Here is a 15734-nt window from a genome sequence, read left to right on the forward strand (position 1 = left end):
TGTGTGTGGTTTATGGTGTGAAAGGTGCCCATGTTTATGTGAACAAGGCGATTTCAATGATTGATTGGATCGATTGGTTATGTATTGATTATTTTTTTGTTTTGTTTTTTCAGGAGAAGCGAAAGATATTGATAGGAAATGGAAAGAAAAGAGAAAAGGGGAAAGATGGAGGAAAAAGGGTAGAAAAAAGGGAGGAGTTAATCATCCGACAAGGCCACCATACAGATCATTTTCACCCACCAGCCAGACATCCCAGAAATAAAAACCTGCCCCCCCCCCCATCAGCAGGCATGCAAAACACTTCTGACCAACCTGATTGGTTGAAGGGATAACACAGAGATAAGGTCATTGGTCGAAGGGATAACACAGAGATAAGGTCATTGGTTGAAGGGATAACACAGAGATAAGGTCATTGGTTGAAGGGATAACACAGAGATAAGGTCATTGGTTGAAGGGATAACACAGAGATAAGGTCATTGGTCGAAGGGATAACACAGAGATAAGGTCATTGGTTGAAGGGATAACACAGAGATAAGGTCATTGGTTGAAGGCAGTGGTTCTCAAACTTTTTCGTGCCAAGGACCCCCAAATAGACACTTATTAGACCGCGGACCCCCATTTGAAAAGATAAGCCAGGGACCCCCATAAGAGAAGATTTTTACGGCTCTCTAGCAGTGATTTCAACCATTTTAATTTCAAGGACCCCCAGTTTGACATGCATTAGGCTACGGACCCCCATTTAATGGCATGTATGTCTCTGGGACCCCAATTCATATTATAAAATCAATGTTAATTTAAATCTGAGTCTGTACACTCTCAGAGTTACAGACCCATAAGGGTCCATTTGGTCCCTGTCCATCATTTAGCTGGGAACCCCCTCAAGTACCCCTGGGGGTCCTCGGACCCCACTTTGAGAACCAATGGGTTGAAGGGATAACACAGAGATAAGGTCATTGGTTGAATGGATAACAGAGAGATAAGGTCATTGGTTGAATGGATAACAGAGAGATAAGGTCATTGTTTGAAGGGATAACACAGAAATAAGGTCATTGAGATTTATCTAAGTAAGTGATTTCCACCTATAACACCATGAGAGGTACTATACTCTGGAATGTGAGGCACGGTTACGGTCCTTTCAGACGGCAAGCGACCGACGCGCCTGTGTAATTCATTTTCAATGAGAGGCGGGCGAGTATTTGGGGTGCGTGGAGAAGTTGACAGGCGGTGAGGCGAGCGGGCGCGGTCCCCGTTAAACTTTCGCGCGCATGCTCGTTTGTGCACACACGCGCACGGGCGGCAAAAGCTGGATTGTGGTGAGCTTTTTGTTTTCCCCGCACCGCGCAGGAGGACGAAACAACAATGATCGCGGCGCGATCAACGCTGATCCGAGCGGTAACGCGTTGTGTACTTTTACTTTTGGTACTTTAAGTGTATATTTTGATGCCAATACTTTTGTACTTTTACTCGAGTACATTTTTAACACTAGAAAATAGCGTTACTGAATGAGAACGTGAACGAATCATTTGAACGAATCATTGCCGTGAACGTGAACGAAATCGTTCATTCACTGAAATGAACTTTTTTTCCCACCACTAAACAGAATCAAAAGTAGCAGGTCTGTCACGACTGTTAGAAGGAGGCGTGGAAATTGTCGATCCACAAGCTCTCCAACTGAGATTGGATATTCCTGTTTTATAAAATATAAAACAGGAATATTTGGGGGGGTTTTATTTCTATTTTTAATACTTTTTAATTTCTGTTTATTTTTTTTATATATATCTCCATTTTCCAGGCTACAGGGTGTGTTGTTGTGTATTGCTGCCAATACAACAAAGCATAAAGTTAGACATATTGCAGACACTGTAGCAGTATAGAGATTTCGGATCTGCTACTTTTGATATTTTCGAGTGACGCTGCAGTTTGATAAAGTAGGGTGTTAATAAACGGGGGAAAAAAACACAAACATTATGGAGATAAGAGGTTTCTGTTCTGAGCCTGAACCTCTGCAGCCTATATGCAGGTACAGTACAGTACAGTACAGCCTACAGCTTGAGTGACAGCGTTCAATAAGGTATACTATGTATTGTTCACAGTACAGCACTGAATACACACCAGAGATATATCACTCCTCTGCTCTGTCCAGCCTCTGACTCATTCCCTTCATCTCTCTGTCTCTCTCTGCGTGTGTGTGTGTGTGTGTGTGTGTGTGTGTGTGTGTGTGTGTGTGTGTGTGTGTGTGTGTGTGTGTGTGTGAGAGAGAGAGGTGGTGTTTGGTTTAGAGGAACAGGTGCTTTAAGCGCTGATGTGTTGACACACTGTCCATTGTTAGAGAAGACATTCTCTCTCCCTTTCTCTCTCTCTGTCTCTCTCTCTCTATCTCTCTCTCGTCGCATTGCGACGCATTGTGAGCTTGTAGATCTGCTATTTGCAGATAGCGCGTATAGGGCTGACGTGGTTAATGTATGTTATTGTTTTGTAATACTTATCTAAATCTACAAAGCAACTACAAACTAAGGTTTTCAAATAACTGCAGTGGAGTAGAAGTACAAGTAAAAGTAGTATTTCTCCTGAAATGTTGTGGAGTAGAAGTATAAAGTGTCGAAAAATGGAAATACTTAAGTAAAGTAAAAAACCTCAAACCTTGAGTAAATGTACTTAGTTAATTTCCGTCACTGCCTGTATCAGCTCACCTCACAGCTGCCTCTCTCTCTGTCTTGATTAACCCATTGATACCTGGAACGCATCTGTGTCACTTTAGATGTCTTTGGCTATTCAAAAATAGCAGATATACAAGCTCGTAGCGCGGCACCGAGTGCCGCGCTACGAGCTTGTATATCTGCTATTTTTGAAAAATCGTGAAAATTATTTTTTTACATTTTCTTCCAAAAAATTGTTAGGATTTAGATTTTTTTAGACACGGCCTCAGGTCTTAATGGGTTAAAAGATATTGCACTGTATCTACGCCTCCCTGAAAGCCCTCGAACGGAAGCTGTCATTCTGTTTGTCAATTTCATTCACTAAAGCATATGTTATTGAGTTTACATCCCTTGCTACGCAGCAAGCTATATATGCTTCTGCTAATTTGATTTACAGTAAGACAAATATACACGACGACCGCACAGACGGAACGGAAGAGTGGAGGTGGAGGCAGACATCTGCTGTGGTTTGAGAAAGAATGACTGAGGATCCGGGCAACTCAAAAGTACTCACATCTTTTACTTAAGTAAAAGTATCAATAGTCTGTTACAAGTAAAGGTTCGGTATTCAAAATGTACTTGAATAAAAGTACGAAAGTTTTGGTATCAAAATATGCTATACGGCCTGATGGATGCAGCAGATATACATGGACTACAACAGGAGCAGCAGCAGGGGCCTGGATCAGCACTCTGTCAATCTGTATGCCATCCATAATACATCTTATGCTTCACTATTCCATATGCATCCGTCTGGTGGAGTTCATGGCAGTGTTGATTTTGACAGCAAATTTTGATTTAGTTTTAGTCATAGTCTTTTGAATAAAATTCCATTTAGTTTCAGTCATATTTTAGTCATCTGAAATGTTTTAGTTTTTGTCTAGTTTCGTTGACTAAATATCATGAGATTATAGTCGAATAAAATGTATTTTGCCGGTGCCTTGATGGCGTCGTACTGGCTGATTTTACACTTCGTTGCATGCTGAAAATAGCAGATCTGCAAGCTCACAACGCGTCGCGATGAGCTTGTAGATCTGCTATTTTCAGAGCGCAACACCCGAGCGCAACCAAACATAAAATGTTTTAGTTCTATTGGATCTCTTCTCCTCTGGTCCCTCACTAACATTTTAGTCTAGTTTTTATTTGTTGACGAAATTGTCAATATATTTAGTCTTAGTTTTAGTCACCGTAGCTTAGTTCTTATTTCGTTTTAATTTAGTTTTCGTCAGTGAAAAAAAGGTAGTCGACGAACATTTTTCGTCATAGTTTTAGTCGACAAAATCAACACGGTTCATTGTTGAATTTCGTCGCCTTGCTAAACTAATGGCCTATGTCATTTTTTAAAAAGTTTTTCAGGAAAAATAAAAAACTGATCCAAAACAAAACTATATGATATTTCTTAATAATTTCACCCAAAATGTTTATAACAAATTATGACTATTTAAATAGAAATAACACTGTCTGTCAGTTATGTAACATAAGAGATTTAAATAGCTTTAAATAGGATTAAATCTGACTTCTTTTTTTTTTTTAATGGCCTAAATCAGTAAATAAATTGACCTAAGTCACAAAACCATGTGACTTAGGCCAAAAAAAGGGCTATTTTGGCCAAGTCACACTAGGGAGTTAGGCCATTATACTAAAAGGGGAGTGAACAGTATGATCCTTTTCAATTAGGAGATGGGTGATTTTACCAGAGGTGGCCAGTGTCATGAGGAGCTGACTTAGGCAAGAATATCATTTTCCTCAAAAAGTGACTTAGGCCATTAGTTTAGCAAGGTGACGGTATTTAAAATGTATGCTCAATAAATCAAATCAAATGGAATAAGAGACCACACACACGTTCATGGTCGGGGAGGGGCTTTTTACTTACCGAACGTGGTCCCGGCGTCCGGCCTGGACACGGACGACACGATGACGAAGCCGAAGCCCTCGTTCTCGCCTCGCTGGATCTCCACGTCGTACGGCTGCAGGGAGGCGGGGACCACCGCGCTGCCGCTGCCGCCCCCTCCCCCGCTGCCGATGCCGCTGCGTGGGGAGAAGAGAGGAGATAAGATGAGACCTTTATTGATCTAGCGAGGGACATTCAGTCGCACGCGCACACTCACAACAGTGCTTGCATAATGCAGGAGAAAAATAAATAATATGAGTACACACAGCGACCATGTCAGATAGAGTCTTTACTGCAATTAACTGTTTTTTACTTCAGAGCTAATTAGTCTATGGGTGTGTCTCATTTCACATCTTCATGGGTACCGGCACAAAAGACGGTCTTAAAGGGCAAGACCACTTTGGTAGAGGTTTGGGGGATCTGAATATTTAACGCACCTGGTGGAGCCGCTGCCGGAGCTGACGGTGTTGAGGGAGTTCTGGCTGCCCTGCGGGGTCCGCTTGCCCTCCGTCAGGCTGGGGGCCTGCGTGCTGCTGTGGTGGGACGAGGCCGGGGACGGGGGGACGTCCCCCTCGCCTTTAGACACTGAGGAGGAGGAGGAGGAGAGAGGGAGACGTGTTAAACAAAGCACTGGTTCTCATTGAGGCATTTAGCAGACACTCTTCATCCAGAGCCACTTACAGTAAGCAAGGTGAACACATACATCAGATGCAGAGAGACAGTGTGGTGCCTCAGTAAACCACAAGTAAACCAAGAACCACCAGAAACCAAGAGCATCAGTCTATCAATATACTTATACAAATAATAGTCTGTACATTGGAACTATAGGACTTAAACAATGAACCTAACATCTGTCTAAATAACGTGCTATCTAAATGGCATTTTAACCTGGTGAATTACCTGGTTGTTTTAACCAAACATATCACTTACACTACCTTTAAAGGGACTACACCATGGATTTAAAAAATAATAATAATATTTAATATCATATTGTTTATGTCCCTCAAATGTTTTTCAAAAGGTTTGAGCCTAAATCAAGCCTCAGATATACTCATTCCAACTAACTTCTCTCTGGCTTATAAAGCACTTTCACCTGCAATACCACATTGTCAGGGCGCTATTGAGCCAGTTTGTATGCATGTTATGTCCTGGTTCTGTGTGGAAAAAGTAAAAAAAGAAAAGAAAAAAAAAACATTTTTTAAACAAAGTTTTTTTTTTCTTCTTTTTTTTTTGGTTGGAACTGAAAAACGGGAGGAATTGTTCCCTGGCGTGACGTAGGCACAGGGAACAAATCAGTTTGGCCTGTTTTTAGACCAATTTACAGAAAACCAGAGATTTGCTGTGAAAGCCTGGGTGTTCAAACTGGGGTATTTTTGATGATAGAAGAGTGGTACACACAACAAAGAAGAAAAAGTAAAAATTCATGGTGTAGTCCCTTTAAATCAGCCATTACTGTGGTTTGCTGCGTTGCCTCGGAAACCTTCGCCACACCGTGCATCGACAGTACGCCGTGCAGTTAGAATAGTATAAGTTATAACCTTCTGCTCTTGTGGTTTGTGATTCCTATATAAAAATAGTAGGCCAACCATAGGCCACGCTGTCTGCACATACATAGTATCTATATGCATTATTTGGTGTCAGCATGGTCTATTTATGCTCTATTTATAGCTATAGGGATTGCAGTTATCTGGCCTCAGTGCCTCTGCTCTGTGCTCTATCTATATCTGTGTGTGTGTGTGTGTGTGTGTGTGTGTGTGTGTGTGTGTGTGTGTGTGTGTGTGTGTGTGTGTGTGTGTGTCGTTCCGATGTGTTCTCCTTGCTCGCCCTTTTCCCTCAAAACTACAAATAATAGATTACCCATCAGCCACCTCTTTATACTGTAAACCTGCCATGTGACAATAAAGTTGATTCTGACTCAGATTCTGTGTATGTGTGTGTGTGTGTGTGTGTGTGTGTGTGTGTGTGTGTGTGTGTGTGTGTGTGTGTGTGTGTGTGTGTGTGTGTGTGTGCGCGCGTTTGTGCGTGCATGCCAGCGGTGGAAAAAGTACTTTCTATATTGCAATATAGAAATACTTTGTTACAGGTAAAAGGCCGGTGTTCAAAATGTTACTTGAGAAAAAGTACAAAAGTATTGGTATCAAAATGTACTTAAAGTACCAAAAGTAAAAGTACTAAAATGTTTGAAAATAGCAGATCTACAAGCTCACAACGTGTCACGATGCAAAGTAGTTAATGTATGTTTTATGATAAAATAATTGATAAAGTAACTAGTAACTTAAGTTTTCAAATAATTGTAGTGGAGTAAAAGTACAATATTTGCCTCTGAGATGTAGTGGAGTAGAAGTAAAAAGTATAGACAATTAGAAATACTCCAGTAAAGTAAAAGCTCAAACCTCAAAATGTTACTTAAATACAGAGTAAAATGTACTTTAAGTTACTTTACAACACTGATATTCCTCACCTCCGTAGGCGTTGGTCTTGCGTCGCACGGTGAGGTTGACGTGGCCCTGTTTGGCGGCCTGCTGCATCAGCTGGACCACCAGCTGGTGCGACTTGCCCACCACGGCCGTGCCGTCCACGCAGATCAGCTCGTCGCCCGACCGCAGCCGCCCGTCCTCGTCCGCCGCGCCGTACTTCACGATGTGGCCGATGTAGATCTGGAAGGAAAGGAAGGAAACCGCCAGGAGCGTCATCAGTCACACAGTGTTGTACAGCTTGTTTGATGACTTAACCCTTTAAGACCGGGAAAGCAGCATCGGTGTCATTTTTTGATTTCTTTGGCTATTCAAAAATAGCAGACATACAAGCTCATAGCGCGGCACCGAGTGCCGCGCTATGAGCTTGTAGCTATTTTTTTTAGAAAAATCGTGAAAATGTGTGCAAATCTTTAGTTTGAATATATATATACTTTTTTAAAGCGAAAGTTTTTAACTCAAATCTTTGCTTCTGGGGATTTTACAAATGTCAAATGTCTTCTAAATCAAGTACTTTTTTCCGAAAGTTTTTTTTTTTTTTACTTATGTTGCTATATTATGAATGGTTTTCAAACTTGTCAAGGACCCCCAAAATAATATGTATTTGACCGCGGACCCCCTCCCATCTAAAAATATTTTGTTCCAGGGACCCCCAGAAGCAAAGATTTGAGTTAAAAATGTATAAAGATTTGCATACATTTTCAGGATTTTTCTAAAAATAGCAGATCTACAAGCTCATAGTGCGGAACTCGGCGCCGCGCTATGAGCTTGTAGATCTGCTATTTTTGAATAGCCAAAGAAATCTTAAAATTACACAGATGCGTTCCCTTCCCGGCCTTAAAGGGTTAAGAGGCCGACTGATGCCTGATTTTTGGGCCCGGTTCCCGACATTGGAGATTCGGTGATGGGATTTGGTGTAGAGGGAAAAAAGGAGGAGTCGGGGGGCAAGGGTAGATTGGTGGGGGACCCCCCCGGTCAACGACCGCGACAGAACCGAGGGGCTTCTCATGGTCCCACCAACCCGGTTGAAGCAAAAGGGTGATCGAGCTTTTTCTGTGGCTGGCCCAAAAGAACGGAATGACCTTCTGTTTCCTGTTAGAACTGACTGTTTCCTGTTAGAACGGACTGTTTCCTGTTAGAACTGACTGTCTGACTGTTTCCTGTTAGAACTGACTGTTTCCTGTTAGAACTGACTGTCTGACTGTTTCCTGTTAGAACTGACTGTTTCCTGTTAGAACTGACTGTCTGACTGTTTCCTGTTAAGGTTGTTACACACCGGCGAATATAGCGAATATACGCAAAATTCAGACTCGTTCCAAATAATTAAAAGACGCTTTTTCGCTTCGCTTTTTCGCTCCATGTACGGAGCCATTGACTTATAAGGTTTTAAAAAAAAACGCATTATTCGCAAGAAAAAATCGCTCCGGTGTGTAAGGACCTTTAGAACTGACTGTTTCCTGTTAGAACTGACTGTTTCCTGTTAGAACTGACTGTCTGACTGTTTCCTGTTAGAACTGACTGTTTCCTGTTAGAACTGACTGTTTCCTGTTAGAACTGACTGTAGAACTGACTGTTTCCTGTTAGAACTGACGGTTTCCTGTTAGAACTAACTGTTTCCTGTTAGAACTGACTGTTTCCTGTTAGAACTGACCTTTTCCTGTTAGAACTGACTGTTCTCTGGACACTTTTATACTAGACTCAAAACACACCTTTTCGTCCCACCCTTTGAACCACTCTAAACCAGGGGTCTTCAACATTTTTCAGGCACATATGTACACTATAATGAATATACATAATTGTATACAATTATATTGCAGATTAAACTTTTTCAGAGATTTCAGAGATGCTGTAGCTTCGACTTGTTTGACAGAACTATCATCAGTTAATGTGTATTTTCAGACATTTAACCACTTAAAACCCTCAATACCTAGTAAACCAGACCTTTCACTCTGTACTTTGTCTGCTCTTTTTTCCCCTCTACACCACATTTCCCCGCCAAAAATAGCCAATCTCCAAAGTTCACGTCGCAGCGCAACGCTATATTCGGTGAATGTTCCCCCCATAATAGGGATGCTGGGGTTCAAGTGGTTAATGTAAAAAAAAAAGGAAGTTCCTATCACACAAAGTTATGCCCCCCCCCCCCCCCCCCGGGTAGTAACTCTGAGGACCTCCTGTTGAAGACCCCATGGTCTAAACTGTTTTCCATCTCATGCAAGCCTCTCGTTTTATATCTTCTGTTCTTTCTGTTATATTGTACTAATTCTATTTTTATGCATCAAGAGTGATTTTTGTCTGACCATCCCAATGATAAAAGGTAATTAGGTTCCATGACTGTCTCCCGAGAGCCTGCAGTGTCAGCGCAGTGAAGAGCACAAATTAATCACATTAACCTTCTTTCTTTCTTAGCTCTGTTGTTTTCCTACAATCTGAACATGGCTAAAAAAGGAAAGGACTGTTGGAAACTGGATCTTAGGCTCCGTTTAGACGGCAACAGTCTCTAGAGAAAACGACAAAATAAAATATCAGACCTGTCTTCCGTTTAGACTTTCGGGGGTCGAAAACGCAAAAAAAGTGAAACCCCCTTCCAGAGGGGAAATCTTTGAAAACGCGCTGCCTCGCGTCTCCAAGTAAACGCAGAACAAAAAGTGAGAACGCAACGGCACTTTGTCGTTTTCCGTTCTGATCGTTACCGTGTAAACGTGGCCTTGATGTAAACGGTGAAGACCAAGGGGGGAGGCATATACGTACCGGCTCTCCAGGCTCATTTCCTCCCAGGATGCGGAAGCCAAAGCCTGTATCCTTCCGCCATAGAAAGATGTCCTGCTCCTGACAGTCAGGCACTGGAAGGCAACAAGAGAGACAACATGTGAGGCCTTGTCTGTTTGCAGGTAGTCCACCCAGAGGCGTCATTTCATTTAAACTAGACAGGCAGGAAAGTGACCACTTAAGCCTGACTTCAAAAATAGCAAAACATAGCCGATCTACAAGCTCACAACGCACCGCGATGCGTTGTGAGCTTGTAGATCGGCGTATTTTTGCTATCTTTACAATACCAATGGGAAAAAGAAAACGATTTCCCCTGTAATAATGACAAGCCCAAAATACGGATGCCAGTTTCAAAGTGATTAATGAATGCATGGTTGCAGAAAAGACAACACGTGTGTATCAGATGAATCTGCAAAAAGAAAACATTCAGAGATGGAGGAGGAAATATGAATAAAAGACCTGAGTTTTGAGGTTAAATGTGAAAGCTAGGGAGGGAGGGGTGGCAAGTTGGCAACTGAGTCCAACATTTTAAACACAAAATCATCGTTGCTTTCATCCACTCAATGTGATATCAGTCAAATTTGTCCTATAGCCAAATGTATTGTCATTGTGAAGCAGACTAATAAAACATTTTCAACCTGGCATCCCTATTTTGGGCATTTCATTATATTGTCAAACATATAGTCAATATTGTTTTAAAATATTTCAAGAAAAGTTTCAAAAACGGCGAGAGCTGTATGCACGAGAGCGTGCAGATCGGCCATTTTGTTTTGCTATTCATCGTATGAGAAGACTCAAGTTGTCTGAAAAACACAAGTGTGTGCGGGAGGGGTCTCCACATTAGTCAGATATACAGTAAGAAGGGGGGGGGGGGCTCCAAGGAAAAAAACATGTTGACTCATCACTGAATACTTGCTGCACCGTCCATATATTTACCGGCATTATCACTTCATGTATATGAATGACTATGAATACACTGCATTTCTGCTGTACTGGCACTGCCACTCAATGTACAATCACAAACCAGTGATTCTCCACCTTTTTCATTTCAAGGACCCCCAGTTTGATATGCATTACACCAGGGGTCTTCAACGTTTTCAGGCCAAGGACCCCCTAGCTGAGAGAGAGATGAAGCAGGGACCCCCTCTATATTGTATAAAAATTGTGTTTCAGATTTAACTTTTTTTGTTTACTTGGTCTGCTCTTGGTCTGCTCCCTCTACACCAAATACCTCTTTGCCAAAGAATAGCCGATCTACAAGCTTGTAGATCTGCTATTTTTTTGGCTAAAGTTCTCCTCAGAAAAGGGATGCTAGGGTTCAAGTGGTTAAGGTAAAAAAAATATCTGCATCACACAAAGATTTGGCGGACCCCCTGTAGTAACTCTTAGGACCCCCTAGGGTCCTACAAAAAATCTGCTACTTTTGTTATTTAGAACCAATGAAAAGCATGAACAAGATCTTGTGACTATAACTACATTATTTGGCTCCATTGGAACACAGGTTATTTTTTTTATTTTTTTTACAATTTCCTAAAAGTAAACCGTTTTGGACATTGTTGCTGTCGGGGCAAAACCTCTTATCTCCAAAATCTGTTGGATTTCTTTTCCCTAAATTCACGCCGTACTTGATCAGCGTCACAAAAGTATAAAATGAGCAGATCCACCGAGCTTGTAGATCTGCTACTTTCGCTCTTTTTGAATTTGAACCCTGAAAAGTAACAGTTTTGGACATACAAGGTTTCCACCCGACAGAGACGATATATAGTGTCAACAAGTGTCATTTGGTAGTGCGGACATCTTTGTGGGGTATAAACAGGTTGACTTAACCCATTGAGACCTGAAGCCGATTCTACATGTCTCCTAAATCTCAACATTATTCTGAAAAACGTATGTTTCTATATCAGTGGTGCTCAATCTTTTTCATGTCAAGGACCCCCAAAATGATATGTATTTGGCCGCGGACCGCCATCAAAATATTTTGTTCCAGGGACCCCCAGAAGCAAAGATTTGAGATAAAAATGTTCTCTTTAAAAATATATATATATTCAAAGACTTGCACACATTTTCACGATTTTTCAAAATCTGCTATTTTTGAATAGCCCAAAGTGTAAAATAATGCTTTTTAGCTCAAATCTAAAAATGACACAGTTCCAGGTCTTAATGGGTTAACATTGCCCCCCACAAGCATGTCTGCAGCAACTATGCCACACCCCCCGTGGTGACGACACGTTGGCAAGCACTATAGCCCACTCACTCAAACACATTCACACCTCTGACGGATGAAGACGAAGAGTGGGAGGGAAGGAGGGAGGAGGGACACGGGCGATTTAGTGTCAATCTGTCCCCCCCCCCCTCCCCCCTCCCCCGGGCACGGCCAGACACATGGCACAGAAGGCGGCGCGGAACCGTTTGGCTGGCACGGGGGCATGATTAGTCTGGGTGGCGCAGGTCCACCGCTTGAGCCAATCAGCACAGCCCCTGTGTGTCTGTCCCCTCTCAGTGTGACTTTAAACACACCGCCCTCGTCTGCCCGGTAATTAACCCTCCGCTGACCCACGTCTGTAAAAGACAGTGATCACAGATCAACGTAGGGCCAACGGCGAGAGGTGCGTTGTTGTTGTTGTCACTGCAGACATCACAGCCACAGGTCGCCTCCGTGTAGGGCTACCACCTGTGACTGTGATGTCTGCGGTGACATTACTGTCACCGCAAAGTTGACTAATAAAGTCTCCTAATCATTCCTAACCCATATAGACCTGAAGCCGATTCTACATGTCTCCTAAATCGCAAAAGCGTATGTTTCTATATCAGTGGTGCTCAATCTTTTTCAGGTCAAGGACCCCCAAAACTATATTTGGCCGCGGACCCCCCATCTCAAAATATTTTGTTCCATGGGGTCCCAGAAGCAAAGTTTTGAGTTAAAAATGTTCGCTTAAAAATATATATATATTCAAAGATTTGCACACATTTTTCAAAAATAGCAGATCTACAAGCTCATAGCGCGGCACTCGGTGCCGCGCTATGAGCTTGTATATCTGCTATTTTTGAATAGCCAAAGTGTAAAATAATGTTTTTTAGCTCAAATCTAAAAATAATGCGTTCCAGGTCTCAATGGGCTAATCATAACAAAACAATATACGTTTGGATGCTGGTTGGATGTTGTATTGATTCGTAGCGGGCTAAATGCAGGGGATTTGAGGGGATTTGATTTCCCCCCTAACCCAGTGGCTCTCAACCAGTGGTCCGGGGACCACCAGTGGTCCTTGAGGGGTTCCAGGTGGTCCCCAGCTAAATGATGGAGAGTTGGTAACCAAATGGACCCTTATTAGATCTTTAACTCTTGACTCTTCTCAAGTGTTAAATTATTGTTAAACATTTGCATTGCGTAATTTACAAGAAGTCTACACAATTAGTTAATGTACAAGAATTGTTATTTTGATCCACGACAACAAAATGTTCAAAGTTTGCGAGAGGCTTAATCTCATCAAATGGTGGTCCGTGGCTCAAATACCCAATAAATAATGGACCTTGATATGAGACGGGTTGAAAACCACTGCCCTAACCAATCACTATCATCAAAAAGGGTGAAGGATACCAAAAAAAAAAGGAAATAAGTGTCGAGAGAGACATGCATGTGGGTGATTGTGGACATTTGCACACATGCAGGCAAGAATTGTGTATGTCCTCACACTGTAAACCAAATTGCTAAACAAAATGGTTTGCTCCGATGTAAAAAAGTCAACAAAAACATAAATTAAAACACGTTTACATGATTGAAATACGAGGCGTATTTCGAGTGTAAAACGACGTGTCCCATAGCCTGAGAGGACGGGCCGGGTGAACATGTTGCGCTGAGAGGAGCGATGAGTCAGCGAAAGGAGCTGTGTGTGTGTGTGTCAGTTCAGTCAGAGACTAGCCAAGCACCGGACAAACTGATGTATGACTCATCGATTGTGAACACAACTTTTAGTGAACTGTACTGAATGTCTTTACTGTACTGTACTGTACTGTACTGTACTGTACTGTACTGTACTGTACTGTACTGTACTGTACTGTATTTACTGCATACTGTAGCATACTAGACCTAACTAGTACACTGAAAAAGAAAAAAATATCTAATTCCCACAACTACGTCAGCAGCTCATTCTCTCTCTGGTTTGTGTTGCACCAGTTGTTCTTGTCCAGTTTGTTTGAGTGTTTAAATGTTTAATGGACCACAATGGAAACTAGCCCTTGGCTTTTTGTGTGTCTCATCCATTTGGTGCTTTTTTTTTTTACTTGAAAAAACAATTGTCAATAAAAGTATTCAATAGTATTCAGCTTGACAACATCCTGACAACGGTCCGTGGCGCTGATTGGCTAATTGTTAGACCCCACCCCCATATCGTCTCTGTCGGGTGGAAACCTCATTATGTCCAAAACTGTTACTTTTCAGGATTCAAATTTTAAAATAGCAAAAGGAGCAGATCGACAAGCTCGGGTTTCGAGCTTCTCGATCTGCTACGTTTGACGCTTGATTAATATTGATACCTGGGACGCATCTGTGTCACTTTAGATTTCATTGGCTATTCAAAAATAGCAGATATACAAGCTCATAGCGCGGCACCGAGTGCCGCACTATGAGCTTGTAGTTCTGCTATTTTTGAAAAATCGTGAAAAAATATTATTTATATTTTTTTAGGATTCAGAAAATATTTTAAGAATCGGACTCAGGCCTTAATGGGTTAAGTAGGACGTTCATTTACGAAAAAAACACAACAAGTTAGAAGATGGAGATAAGAGGTTTCTGCCCGACAGCAACGATATATAAACTGCAGGTTCAACACACAATGACCGGACCAGAGAAGCAGTCTGTCTGTCTGGGCAGAATCTATGGTGAGCCGGTCAAATGAAGACATGGTGTTTGTGCTGTTGTTGTGTCACTTTAAAGGTAGGGTAAGTGATATTTTTTGGTCAAAACAAAAAGTATTTTGTTAAAAGGTTAAAATACTATATTCTGATAGTAATGATTTCTATAGAGTGTTTTTTCAGTAACAGGAGTCTCCCTGTCTCTCCAGCTCTTTAATAAACTGAAAATACATTTTTCGGTAGGTGTCAAAATCTCAGCCAATCAGGAGAAAGTACCAATTTTTAAGCTTAATTTGTATAGTGTTGCAGTTCCAATTTTGCCTGCTCATTTCTTAGTGTCATCACTTCCAATTTCACTTGTTTAATCTATATCCTGATTGAGTTCTCTGTCCTGGTTGGATAAAATTGGAAATGAAACTGAAACTGAAACGAAAATGCATTTTCTGTTTAATAAAGAGCTGGAGAGACAAGGAGACTCCTAATACTGAACAAACACTCTATAGCAATTAGTACTATATCAGAATATAGAGCTATTTAACACTTATTTTAACCAAAGCAAATCCCTTACCCTACCTTTAATTACCTTTCTGTTCCAAAACATCCACTTTGCGTGCGCATTCATTCTACATGATGACATCATAATGCAATGACATCACACTGTCACCATGTAACTGTCCTTTAAAATGAGTTGTCGAATAAATTAAACATCATTCGGACACTTTTAGCGTGACGTGCTTATATCTTATATCTGTTTCCCGTGTAATTACTGTAGTTGGTGACACTGTTTTGAAGGTGGTGCTGGTGTGTGAAATGTTACGCTGGACTGTACATCTGAGAGGAATACCAGAGGAACTGAAACAGCAGCACCGTGGTGCTGCTGTTTCAGTAGGACACAAGCTGTACTACTTTGGAGGGGAAAAGAACAACAGCGATCAGATTGAAGTGCACGTCTTAAACACAGAGTCTTTACTCTGGATGAAGTTGCCCCCGGTGACGACTGGAAGAGGAGAAGGTCTCCCCGATGTTCCCTCCAGGTACTGGGGCCACACAGCTGTACTCATA

At 41.7% G+C, this 15734-nt stretch overlaps 1 protein-coding gene across 1 annotated transcript in view; it reads right to left on the reverse strand.

Annotated features, from left to right (window-relative positions):
* The window catches only part of LOC311052909 (membrane-associated guanylate kinase, WW and PDZ domain-containing protein 1-like), a gene marked incomplete at its 5' end in the record, with an annotated part of 191782 nt that overhangs the window by 12927 nt on the left and 163121 nt on the right, over positions 1–15734 (reverse strand). The window contains 4 exons of the mRNA XM_084068210.1: positions 4567–4721; positions 5022–5169; positions 7046–7241; positions 9807–9898. Of these exons, the coding sequence (XP_083924336.1) occupies positions 4567–4721; positions 5022–5169; positions 7046–7241; positions 9807–9898 (591 nt within the window). The remainder of the gene's footprint in view (positions 1–4566; positions 4722–5021; positions 5170–7045; positions 7242–9806; positions 9899–15734) is intronic.

The sequence above is a fragment of the Gymnoscopelus microlampas genome (assembly GCF_963454915.1).
Source record: "Gymnoscopelus microlampas genome assembly, chromosome: 10".
Taxonomy (NCBI): Eukaryota; Metazoa; Chordata; class Actinopteri; order Myctophiformes; family Myctophidae; genus Gymnoscopelus; species Gymnoscopelus microlampas.